The sequence below is a fragment of the Salvia splendens genome, chromosome 4 (assembly GCF_004379255.2).
Source record: "Salvia splendens isolate huo1 chromosome 4, SspV2, whole genome shotgun sequence".
Lineage (NCBI taxonomy): Eukaryota > Viridiplantae > Streptophyta > Magnoliopsida > Lamiales > Lamiaceae > Salvia > Salvia splendens.
The window spans coordinates 27,051,539-27,064,867 of record NC_056035.1 but is presented as its reverse complement, the minus strand read 5'-3'; the positions used below and the strand labels follow the sequence as shown (position 1 = coordinate 27,064,867).

The window sequence follows — 13,329 nt, the reverse complement described above, 5'->3', positions numbered from 1 at the left end:
GTATTTAGACGTGTTTTGTGAGAAATGTGCAAAACAGAGCCTAAAAAGATAGCTAAAATTAGAAGTTGGAAATCTGGAGTATTCGAGGAGTCCAGCGGTCTACTGCAACACTGCCAGCGACCGCTGACAGCCAATGACCCCTGAACAGGTAGCGGTCCGCTTCGGAAAAGTTGAGCTGAAAAGAGGAACACGCCCATCGACCGTTGGGCCGTGGGCAGCGACCGCTCCGGGAGATCCATTAGCTACGTGATGATTGCCAGCGACCGCTGAAACAAAGTGCAGCGACTGCTGATAAAGAGATAGAGCTATAGAACACTAGCCAGCGACCGCTGAACAAGGTGCAGCGGCTCGCTGGAAAACGCGGCGCACAGATTTGACCTACTTTCTCTCTAAGATTTACCATACAATGTTGAACATTTGCCGTAATTATGGGACACGAATATAAGGCTATAAATATTCCCTCAAGCTTCATCAAAGAGATCCTTTTGCTGCACAATTTTCCAGAGAGGATAATTTGAGAGTTCTTCCATTGTTAATCAAGTTCAAGGTGTTTGAAGAAGGATTCAAAAGAAGATCAGAGCTACAAAGATTCAACCTTTGGATTTTATATGTTTTCATTGTTTTCCTTAGAAACTACTCCCTCCGTCCCCTAATAGGAGTCGCTCTTTGACCGGGCACGAGTTTTAAGAAATGTAGAGAAAAGTTGGTTGAAAAAGTTAGTGGAATATGGGACCCATATTTTTATATTGGTTTTATAATAAAATGTGAGTGGAGTGAGTTAGTGGAAATGTGGGGCCTACTACCATTTATGGTAAAAATGAAGAGTGACTCTTAATGGGGGACGGCCCAAAATGGAAATTAGCGACTCTTATTCGGGGACGGAGGGAGTATGTTTTTAGATTATCCATTCATGTGTAACTAAACTCATAGAATTCTAGATATGTGTCAGTAGCGACTTTGGTTATACAATTCCTATTTATTTAATATATGTTTTGTTCATTAATTCGCTTCTATTCTAAGTGTTGGATAATTGCTTCACGTTTGAGTAACACATTTTGTGATGATCTATTGACTTGCTACATAATCGTGAGAGGAGGTTGGCGAGTTAGAAGAGCTTAGTTGACGTTACAATTAGATTCCCTTAAAACGACACTATTAATTGAGAGTGAGAACATTAGGAGTCTTATGAGCTTTTAGGAGTTACTCCCTCCGTCCCCTAATAGGAGTCGTTGTTTGACCGGGCACGAGTTTTAAGAAATGTAAAGAAAAGTTGGTTGAAAAAGTTAGTGGAATGTGGGACCCACTTTTTTATATTGATTTTATAATAAAATGTGAGTGGAGTGAGTTAGTGGAATGTGGGACCTACTACCATTTATGGTAAAAATGAAGAGTGACTCTTAATGGGGGACGGCCCAAAAAGGAAATTAGCGACTCTTATTCGGGGACGGAGGGAGTATTAATCTAGGATTGACGCCCCTAGTGTGTATAATCCACTTTGTGCCGCATGGACAATATAGTTGTGCTCGTTATAGTGAAGTATGAACTGTGCTAGGGTGTTGTAGTTGAAATTTGTATAATCATAACTGTGAAAGAACATCCCTGAAATTTCCTTATCTCATCTGATCTTTCTCTATGTTTATTTGTCTGCAATCACTATTTGCTATTAATTCTGCATCTATATTTTCAAACCAAATTCTTTTCGTTTCTCCAAATAGTAGAAGAAGCCTAGTAGAAGATAGACAATTTGTGATCGTTTTTCCTGTGTTCAATATCCGGTACTGACCTTTAACTATACTATTTCTGCCTTGTATACTTGCAAGTAGTTGTAGTGCTAAATAATAGTGCATCAAACGCGCCGCCGATGCAGTACACGACCTCGACTTTTGGGCAGCCTCCCTACTCTTCAGACGCGCCACCGCAAAATCCTTAAGTCGGATATCACTTGGGCTGCCTGAATATCAGTCCACGCCGCCCCCATACCTGCCACCGAGCTCACCTACATGTTGGGATCCGCCGGGATTGCGTGCGCCGCAAGGATACACGGCTTATGATCAACCAATCCCTGCTGATTGCCCGCCGCCTTGAACCACGGATTCCGGATGCCTCTTGCGCCCCTATCTCCATCATGATCCATCTAGCAACTCGTTACCTATTGCGGCTGTTGTCCCGCCCCCACCAGCCATGCAGCCCCGATATTAATGGAGATGAAGAGGCTTTGTTAGATGATGACGAGAGGATGGTCTTTGATTTCACAACTAGGTAAATCAAGTTTGGAATGTAATTAGGAATTGGGGAAATCAGTGAGGAGAAAAAGAAAATGAAGTTGATGGTTGAGAGCACGGGGACTCGAGGTTCCAGAAGTGCTTAAGATGGAGGATGGAGGTCGGAGTTTGAACAGACTAAATGATGGCTCGTAGGGAGCTCCGGCTGTTTTGTCCGGGAGAGGGATTTTTGGGAGAACTACTTTAGACAATCATGCTGAAGGTGAGAAAATTTTGTTTGTGAAGAATCATACTCACACTTTTATCAACAAAGATTACTACTCCAAAGTTGGAGGGATTCGAAATTCTTTGGCAATATTTTTAAATTGGTGGGAGTGCTCGTTGTTACGGTGCATCTGATATAATGGAACGCATCCTTGCTTATTGATTGTGAACCTTGAGGACAGGGTGGATTTTGATACGAACATATTTTTAATAATATCTCTATTATTTAGACCATTAATGATTTACCATATCTTCTATATATGTTTAGGATTTTTTCTTGTTCATTGAGTTAGGTTATAGCATATTATAAATTGTTCTTCATTTCAATCATTTAAGAAATAATCAAATTATCTATTTTTCCTTTTATGCTTTTTCGCACTTTATTTTAGTATCAGTTCTCGGTTGATCGACAGACTTTGTTTCGGCGACTTCCTTTATTTGTTCTACGTTGTTTTTAAGGGATTTACCCTTAACAGTGACCAACAATCTTATAACAACACTTAACACCAATCTTTATTGATCACTTCAAATAAGACAAGATCAAAAACAGAGAAAAAACCTCAAACAACATCCAAATTTAGTGATGACAAAGTCAAAACAAAGTGAAAACTATTTAATTGGTCCTTCTGCAGTTCCTCCTGATCTGGCCGTTGGTGCCGGTAAGGGGGCTAAGGTTCGTCATCTTGACCATGGCCGCGGCAAAGTCATTGAAAAACGAAGCCGAATTGGTCGAGTAGGCTCGGACTTGAGCGTCGGTTGATCCATTATTGAAGAGCTGTTGGTCGGAATGCAGCAAGCCTTTGAGGCTGATGAGATTTCTGTAGTAGTCGTTGTTGAAGGCCGTTGGCGTGGCAACGTCCAGCGGAGACAGAGTGTTGTCGCCACCGCTGCGGGGGCAGTTGGCCCTCGTGCTGGTAGCGAACGTCGCGTTTATGTTTGCCTCGTTATAGATCCGGTTCCGGAATGTGGTGCACCTTGCTTGACCTATTGTGTGGGATCCTGCACTCGGAATTATATGAATGAGCGACAGAAATGTAATCAAATGCAAACTCTTGATATTTCTAGTTGAAGTTATTTGTCATCTGTTAACATCAAATCTTGAAATTTAACCGTCCAGGTCATAGTTTGGACTTTGTAGGAAATGCAGTTAACATATTATCACCATCCATGAGCGAAATTTATCATGTAATTAAATTGTACACAAGAATTACTTTGATCAGTCTAAAGTAATTCTTAGCAAAATTTCATTTCCTTTAGTTTCACAACGAATTCTTAGCATATTGAATATTGATGACACTTATTTTATATTGAACTCGCTTGTACCATCACTGAGGTACATATATGTATGTGCAAAGCATGTGTTAAAATTTGTGTTATTCTTTCACTCAAAATAATTATTCACTTATTTTATTAAGTTTTACAATACAAGATTGAATTATATGGGTCGATGTGATTTGTAAGAAAAGTTTGATTCAAATTCATTTGAAATTAAATCGAATTAATCATTTAGATTTTGACTGTTTTTACGTAAATGATGAGTAGAAAGGCAGTAGAAACTTCAAAAAGGAATCAAGTATCGTGGGTTAAAATTATGCAAAAAGTATTTTTTGTTATTGAAATAAAAAAAGAGATGGGAATGAAACTCAAAGAAACCTCCAAAACAGAAGAAAGATATGTAGAAATAGAAACAACTTCCGAAATGAAGAGGACTAAATAGGAACAAGAGGGATAACTTTGGGTTGGTCCTAGTGGCGGATCTAGAGTCGAGAAATGGAGGGGGTAGAACTATCACTGTAAGTGATCGGAAACAAAGAGATTACCTGAGAGGGCAACCATTTCTCTAGCGGTGAAGCCTTTGTTAGAAAAAGCAGTGATGAGGCCGTTGAGGTTATTGTTAGGACCCGGGATTTGGCTGTTTGCGTTGCTCAAACTTGCGGTGGTCGAGTCCCTTCTTCCTAGTGCGATAGCCCAGCTCGGCCCGTTCAGCTTAATGAAATAACTCCAAATATTAGGAAATACGTACTATTAGTACTAGTATTAGATATGGAATTTATTTAACTCAATTTCACTTACAGCTACAACGCCGTCTCGGGCAGCTACGGTCAGGATATCAGCACACGAAACCACACCAGGGCAGGCGGCCTCGACTTGAGTCTTTATGTTGTCGATCACCTCGAACCCTCTTAACGAGTTGTTGTTCGGACCGGCGGTCTTTTCGCCGGTGAAATTCGCCGTATCGTCCAGCAAAACCGATGCATCGCACCCCTGTATTATATACTCGTATATGTTATTCTTGAATCTCAAAACTTTCTAGTGTTATTACTAATTGTGTGTGTGTTTTTCTAGTTAGGAAGCAAATGGCATGTGAACCAATTAAAGTGTGCTAATGAAAATTTTATTTTCGTGTTGCCTAATAATTATGTCTCTCTATGCATGCACGTAGACATGGCGGGATTAGTTGATGCATGAAAATCAAAAATTGTAAATGCAATTAAAAATAGTACTCTCTCCGTCCGCAATTTATAGTTCTATTTTGACTCGGCATGGATTTTAAGAAATTATTTGACTTTGTGAAGAAAAATGAGTTAGTGGAATGTGGCCAACACTTTAATATACTGGTGTATAATTGAATATGAGTTTAATGATTTAGGTGAATCGTGGAGTCCATTTACTTAGAATGTAAAAAGGTAATTGAGACTTTAAATCACAGACACCCCAAAATGACAAAATAGGACATTATTTCATGGACTGATGGAGTATTATCTATGAATAAAAAGAATAATGAGAGGCGAAATGAATATATACCGCGACAAAGCAGTCATGGAAATGAAGACGAAGCAAGGAAGCCCCCATGCGAGAGTCGCTCGAGACGGCTGAATTTACGGCTGTTTGGATAATGGAAAGGAGGTTAGGGCATGAAGAAGAATAGAAATTGGAAGATAACTGAGCATTGGTCACTCCAATGAGGAGGAGAAGGAGCATTAATCGAGCCAAACATTGAGGTACTAGAATGGCCATGCTCAAGCTTAGTTTCAAGGAAAACAGACTTTAAATTTGTCGAGTAAATACTTCAAGTTGTAGTGATAAAAAAAAAAGAGATTTGCTTCACATATTTATAGTGGACGAAGAAAAAAGAGTCGGTGTTATTTTTGTTAGCTATTGGTTGATTTGTAGCTTTTTCTTGCCCTTTTGGGTCGAGTCAACCTACAAAAAAGCTGGATTTATTTATTTTATTATTAATTATTATACCCACGATTGTGAGAGCCATTGAACATTGATTAGTTATCGTCAAGTTTAGTTAATTATTACATTAGCAAAATGGCAACTTCATGTCTAAGTAAATGATCCAACCATGTAGCATGGGAATTAATTGGTGAATTATTCTTCCTTTTTAGGGTGGAATTAGTTATATATGTTATTAATTGCATGCAATTTAGATTAATCATATTACCTAATTGACAAAATCGACACATAGTCTTTTAATCACGCCTAATTTTCCTTGAAAAGGGGTAGGGTTGATGAAAAGTCACAATTACGTATATACAAGCATGCAATGCACACTAATTGGTCGAGACGTGGGCCTATCTCTTAGTAAGACATTAGTACACACATAACGCGGTTACATGCTTGTAGGGAATATTAATTATGTAATTTTGTCGAGAAGTGAAAATTGTGTGTGAACATTGTAAAGTGGAGAACCTTAATTATTAGTATGCGGGTGGACAAGGATAAGGATGTATTTAAGATTCCCATGAAAATCTTTCTTTGGATGACTTTTATACCAATGCAGTACTCATAGTTCAAAGTGTTTTGAGTAATACTTTCTCATTCATAATTAAGATATATAATTTCTTTTTTAATTTGTTAATTAAGATGATACATTTTTGTTTTCTCTCTAATTATTACACCCCTATCACATTTTTTTTCTTTTTATTTAATATTTACATTCATTATTTTTCTCTCCAAATTAACCATATTATCCAACAAATCTTAGTCAGGACTGAGAAAGTATTAATGAATTAAGGGGCTATGGTCATGGGATATGAATTTGGTAATCGTTGAACCTATATACATATAACTCAAAGCTTACAATAGGAAAACTGAACTGAACTGAACTATTCCTTCTATTCTACATAGGAGTCCTATTTGATTTCGATACGAGATTTAAGAAATTAAGAGAAAAGTGATTAAATAAGTTAATGGAATATGAGTTTCATTTATATATAGTATTACCTCCAGTCGTCCCGCATTAACTGTCATATTTGCTTTTCACTCGTTTTATAAAAATGATAGTAAATAGTTAAAGTCGAGAAATAGTAAAATAAGAAAGAGAATAAGGTAGTGAAGAATCTTGTTTACATTATTCTCTCTCTTACTTTACTATTTTTTTACTTTAATTATTTATTATCAATTTTACAAAATGAGTGTAGAAAAGTAAACGTGGCAGTTAATGTGAGACGGAGGTAGTATTAGTTTTATAATAAATGTGAATGGAATAAGTTAATGTAAGGTGAGTCTACTTACCATTCATAGTAAAAGTGAAATATGGGAGAAACATAAATAATAAAATATAAGTCTGATTGTTGAAAGAGTATGTATAAAAAACCCCCTCTCTCTCTAATGCATGATTAAGAGTAGAGTCAAATTCTGTGTCTCAAAATGCGTGTTTTCTAGAATCCTCTTGGATGTCAGAACATATCCTTCAAATTATATTTACCCAAACTTTTTTTTTAATTGCAAGAAGAAACAGAGAGGAAATCATGGATGCTGATTAAAATAAAGTTTACTACTCGTGCAACTAATCTATAAAAATCTTTAAAATTACGTTAATGAATTAGATAAGTAAATATAAAAAGAAAGTGACGTTGAAACAATGTTACTACGGCTCTTCAGCCTTCGTAAATAAATAGCTGGATATGTCGTTATCAATTTTGTTGATTTTGTCCACACCATTTTTACTAAATAATTCAAGAAAGATTTGTTGAAAAAATTGCCTATCTCATTAAACATAATCATATTTCGTTTTATGTGGGACCAATCAATGATCTACTCTTCTTTAAGTGGGTCTACAAGCGCTTTTATTTTTAAAACTCCATCGGTTCTAGAGAAGATGGTCACTTTCTTTGACGTCATAATATTTTATTTAATTTTATTTTGTGTGTTAAATAGAGAGAATAAAGAGAAGATGGTCACTTTCTTTGACGTCATAATATTTTATTTAATTTTATTTTAGGTGTTAAATAGAGAGAATAAAGTAGGAGAGTGAATAAAATAGAGATTAATGCACTTATATTTTTAGTAATGACTCATCTTAATTGACACAAATCAAAAACGAAAATGGATCATCTTTGATGTGATGATGGAAATATAATTCAGTTTAAAACTTTTACAATAATTCAAAATTAATTGTAAAATCATAAACTTTGTTCTTGCCTATTTCAATTCCAGGATCTCCCAAACTGAAAAGATGAATGCTCGTCTAAATTATCACTATATATATATCTCCTTCAGTTTAAATTCAACTATATACCAGTATGGGTTGCAGTTTATATATGGTGAATTTTCATCAGTTTAAATTCAACTATTTACATTAGTAAGGGTAGCAGTTTATGGTGAACTTCATCATACAGGGTCACCTAACCTTGGAGCAAAAACTCCCTAGCTTAGATATAATTATTAGGGATATTTATTAGGGTTCATACATTGTAAAGCATATTTGTTAGGAATTGTAAAAGCAGATGTGTAACTTTTTACAGTAATAACTAATAACTAAATATCAATTTTGTATGTTAAAAATATCAACGCAAAGACATAAATTTATCAATCTTCTTGTGTTGATAAACTTATGTCTTTGTGTTGATATTTAAATTTACATATTGTATTGATATAATTATTTATGTCTCCGTGTTGATAATTTTAATACACATAATTGAAAGTTATTAGTTATTACTGTAAAATAGTTAGCACACTAACGCAACCCAAAACATCTTTTAATTGCTTGCATATATAAAACTCTACATCCACTTTTATATGTTTATTTTTATATGTCTATGAGAAGGAATATTTTTGTTGTATTATATTTTACTTATTTATTTATGTTGTGTCTTACAAGCACTTGTCTACAATCAAACAAGCCTAAATCTTCTGCATAGTACACTGAGTAGTAAAATATGTCATCATAGTAGGTGATTTAGTCGTTCCCAACAAAAGTAAAATAGTGCGTACTACTATTTCACAACCTCGATAGGTTTTAACTACCTAGCTACCATGAATATTGCAGTGTCTTTCCAAAAATTTTCATGCCTTGAGATACTAACAATATTGATGTGGCATAATACAGAATAGATCTAATAGTGAGACACATCTTTGTTGTTATTTATTCAAAGATAAAGTCTTGGTGGTTATTATTTCTTAATCATTTTACATAACATTGAGTGCAGAATATTAATTATGAATTACTATGACTTATCTATATGTGTGGGTTTCTAGCAACCCATTAGACCTGATATCGTGAGCAGTAGTGTTAGTGGAGTGGGCACCACATCATTAGTAATGTTAGTGTAATAGTATAAGCTGTAAACAAAATGATGTGTAATGGTAGTATGTTGTTTAACTACTCTAAAATTAGAAAGTTCATACTTTTAAGGGACGGACTAATAAGGAAACAGTTCATACTTTTTGGGGACGGAGTGAGTATCTTTACAAGAGTAGTCTAGTTCGAAGACTATATTTAATATTCGTGGAACAAAATTCCAACCAGTCGGATTTCTGAATAATTAAACTTTTTTTCTCCTAATACCTCTTAAAGATACTATCGAATTGTACTCTCACAGGATACGATTAGTTGCAATAACAATACAAGAACCACTAAACATTAGCTATCATTACCCAACATATTATGATTTTCGGGGTAACGAAAGACTCATACCTTTTGATTTGTCAAGGCAATGAAAGAACCAATATTGTATGCTCAATGTTATGTCAACAACGATTAAGAAACAACAATCACTAAGGACTCATGTTTTAGTTAATAGCCAAAAAAACTTATCTCACTGCTAGGTCCATTTAGTGCGATACCACACCCAGTGTCGATGGTTTCCTTAAAAAAAGTAAAACTGAGGACTGAAACTGCAACCTGTCACGGTTAGGTAATCAAAGTCTATCTATGTTGTGAAATTCAGTTTGTCTTATGCAAATAAATGATTGTGAACCAGTCTACTAAGTAGAGAATTATACCAGTTTGCTTGTTATACATTCAAATGTTTAAGAAACATTTTATAAACACATAAGCAAACACAATGTAATAAAATTTCTTCTTCTCGCCTTGGGTAAATGAGGATTGTAGAATTTATCATATACAAACAATTATAATAGCGCAACCTACTCGAAATATGTTACTCCCTCTGTCCCTAAAGAATATGCACTTTGTGTTCTACACAAATTTTAATGCAAAATTGGTAAAGTAAGAGAGAGGTGGAGAGAAAAAGTAATTAAAGTATTATTTGTGGAGAATAGGTCCCACCTCATAAGAGAGAAAATAGTTTCCAAATTAGAAAATGCATATTCTTATGAGACAGACTAAAATGAAAAGAGTGCATATTCTTATTGGACGGAGAAAGTACTCTATATACTAATCCTAATTAACTCCTTAAATCCCTAATATGACTCATAATGAATCTACAAATAGAAGACTAGATATGAGAAGCAATACATCTTTTAGAACACATAAGAAAACGTTAGCCTCCATAAAAAATACTTTTGTTAACTTCCCTTATAATTTCACAACTTTAGAACTTTTATTCAAGTCGATTTCTGTCTCGTTTGTAGATCTAGGCATATGAATTTGATCATTTTTCCACATAAAAAATCAGTCTTCGAGTTCGATATCAGATTGGGAGAGTTCGATTTGATAATATCTTCAAGAGGTGTTTAGAAAAGAGTTTTATTATTCAGAAATCTAGTCGGTTGAAATTTATTTTACAAACAACTTAAATTAATTAATGAATAATTTATATCATAAATACATAAAAGAATAAATTAAAGAGGAAATCATGAATGACGCATAGTTTGAGATTGGACGGAAAATTAACTCCCTCCGTCCCTGAAAATTTGTCACATTTTATTTTATGCACTCATTTTGAAAAAATGGTACTCCCTCCGTCCCACAAGAATATGCACTCTTTCCTGATATGGATCCATGTAGATCATGATCCATTAACCCAAGGAAAACTCAATTGTAGATGCTTGATCAATATTTTTGGTGAAATATATTTTCAATTTATCAAAATAAACAAAGGCAAATCATAGATCCAACAAGAATTCATGAATCTAAGATGAAACAAGAAGGTTTAACATACGATAGTGTGGAAATTGGAAGAAAAAGTCATTGATGAAGTAAGCTAAGGCACTTACAATATAACTAACATGCATTCATGGCTAGATCTTCAAGGCAACCACAATCCCCAAATCATACCTCTACTTGATCCATACTTCACTAGGAATTGATGAACTAAGCAACCTAAATCTAGGAATTAGATGAAAACCCTCTTCAAGAGGAACAAATCTCTCAAGTAAATGATTTCAGCAAAAACTAAGGAATAAAATGGAAAAAAGGGTATTTATAGTTTAGGCCCAAATCCCAAGAAAAAGGCCCACAAAATCTATCTTGCGTCACTCTGCCCGACCGGGTGGATTTTAGGGTGCTAAATCACCCGGCCGAGTGAAGGTCTCTGGACCCACCGTGCCTTCCGTGAGTCACCCGACCGGGTGGAATAAGTGACCCCAAAAGTCACCCGGTCGGGTGAAACCCCCTGGACTCTTCATGCCTTCGACGACGCACCCAGTCAGGTGGCAACATGGGTACCCGGCGGGGTGGAACAGCTTGAACTAGACTCCTCCAGAGAATTGTACACGGCCGGGTGGCTTGGTGCGACAAATCCCACCCGGTCGGGTGGAATGCCTCCTCCTTCATTTTTAGCACGTTCCTCATCGTGGGCTCCTCGTTCTTCATGGCCTCCTCCAGCATGACCTTTTGCACGAAAGTAGAGAGCCCCTCCCGTAGCCGCCTCGCCATGGACTTCGTCATGGGGCCTCCACGTGGGGTCGTACAATTTCCTTTTTAGTTCGTCCCACAAAAATATACACTTTCTAATTTTGGAAACTTTTTTCTCTCTAATGAGGTGAGAATCATTCTCCACTAATAATACTTTATTTAAAACTCTACCTCTCTTACTTTACCAATTTTGCATTAAAACTCATGCCGAACCCAAAGTGCATATTCTTTGGGGACAGAGGGAGTATCATTTTTCTAAAACGAGTGCAGAAAATAAAATGTGACAAATTTTCAGGGACGAATGGAGTATTATATTTTGATTTGACATGAATTAAATTGAGCTTCAATTTAATTTATATGTCTAACAGATTTTGGCCAAGTCCACCTCCACTATTCTTGGATATGGCAATAATAACTCTTTATAAAGACGACGACATGAGACAGAGCAAGAATTGCTCACAAATTTCGTTTCCCCCAAAGTTTGTCAAAATTTTCACCATCACTCCAGAGCTGGAGTCATATCTCGTTTCTAGTCTAAACCTTTATTGTTTTATAAGTTCTAGCCACACAAAGTTCAAACTTTGAGTTCGTGAAACTAATTACAAGTTTCATGGTTGAGTACGATGACTATCACGTGGAGAAGTCGCACGTCATCTTTGATTCATTGAATTTTAAAGAAAATTGAACAATTCATGATTTACGATTTAAATTCTTATTCATGAATTATTTGCGTTCTAATATGCTATTATGTTTAACATGTGAATTTGATTAATCACATAATCAGATAAATATATTTGTTTTTGTATTTATTTGTATATGCAAATCTTCCGTTGTACATGATTCACCAAAACCCCAACAATGATTATTTTTTTATCATTAAAGCAATGAATCATGTGATTGACTTAATATATTCTTATAGTGATTTGTTTAGTTTGATAATCTTTTAAATTTCATCAATACAAAGTTAACAATATAAGTTCGTGTTCTAACTAGTAGTTTTTGATAAGCATAAGCATATGCTCCTTCCGTCCCAATAAATATGTAACTATTAGCAGCACAAAATTTGATGCAGTGATATTTTATGAGTGAATGAATAAAAAGTAAAATAAGAGAAAGAAAATTAAAAAGTAACGATGATATTGTTTCTATTTCAGGAAACATATCATTTTCAATAGGACAAAAAAAAGTGTTTAATTTTTATTGGGACAAATAATGTATAATATAGAAACTAAATAAACCTAATAGAAAGCTACATGCTACAAAAGTTTTCCTTACATTTTTAGGTTTTACTCCCTCCGTCCGCGAATACAAGCCTCATTTTTCCATTTTGGTCCGTCTGCAAATAGGAGTCCCAGTTCATAATTACCATTAATGGTAAAGTGGCCTTACATTCCACCAACTAATTCCACTCACATATTATTATTGGACAGAGAAAGTACTCTATATACTAATCCTAATTAACTCCTTAAATCCCTAATATGACTCATAATGAATCTACAAATAGAAGACTAGATATGAGAAGCAATACATCTTTTAGAACACATAAGAAAACGTTAGCCTCCATAAAAAATACTTTTGTTAACTTCCCTTATAATTTCACAACTTTAGAACTTTTATTCAAGTCGATTTCTGTCTCGTTTGTAGATCTAGGCATATGAATTTGATCATTTTTCCACATAAAAAATCAGTCTTCGAGTTCGATATCAGATTGGGAGAGTTCGATTTGATAATATCTTCAAGAGGTGTTTAGAAAAGAGTTTTATTATTCAGAAATCTAGTCGGTTGAAATTT

General features: G+C 35.2%; 1 protein-coding gene across 1 annotated transcript; it reads right to left on the bottom strand.

The window, feature by feature from the left end:
• Positions 1–2,974: 2,974 nt before the first annotated feature.
• On the bottom strand, positions 2,975–5,577 carry LOC121801532 (cationic peroxidase 1-like). The gene is made up of 4 exons (XM_042201038.1): positions 5,292–5,577; positions 4,560–4,751; positions 4,307–4,472; positions 2,975–3,485 (listed from the first exon to the last, which is right to left on the bottom strand). The coding sequence occupies exons 1-4, from the start codon at positions 5,502–5,504 to the stop codon at positions 3,100–3,102; spliced, it is 957 nt and encodes a 318-aa protein (XP_042056972.1). The 5' UTR covers positions 5,505–5,577; the 3' UTR covers positions 2,975–3,099.
• Positions 5,578–13,329: the final 7,752 nt, after the last annotated feature.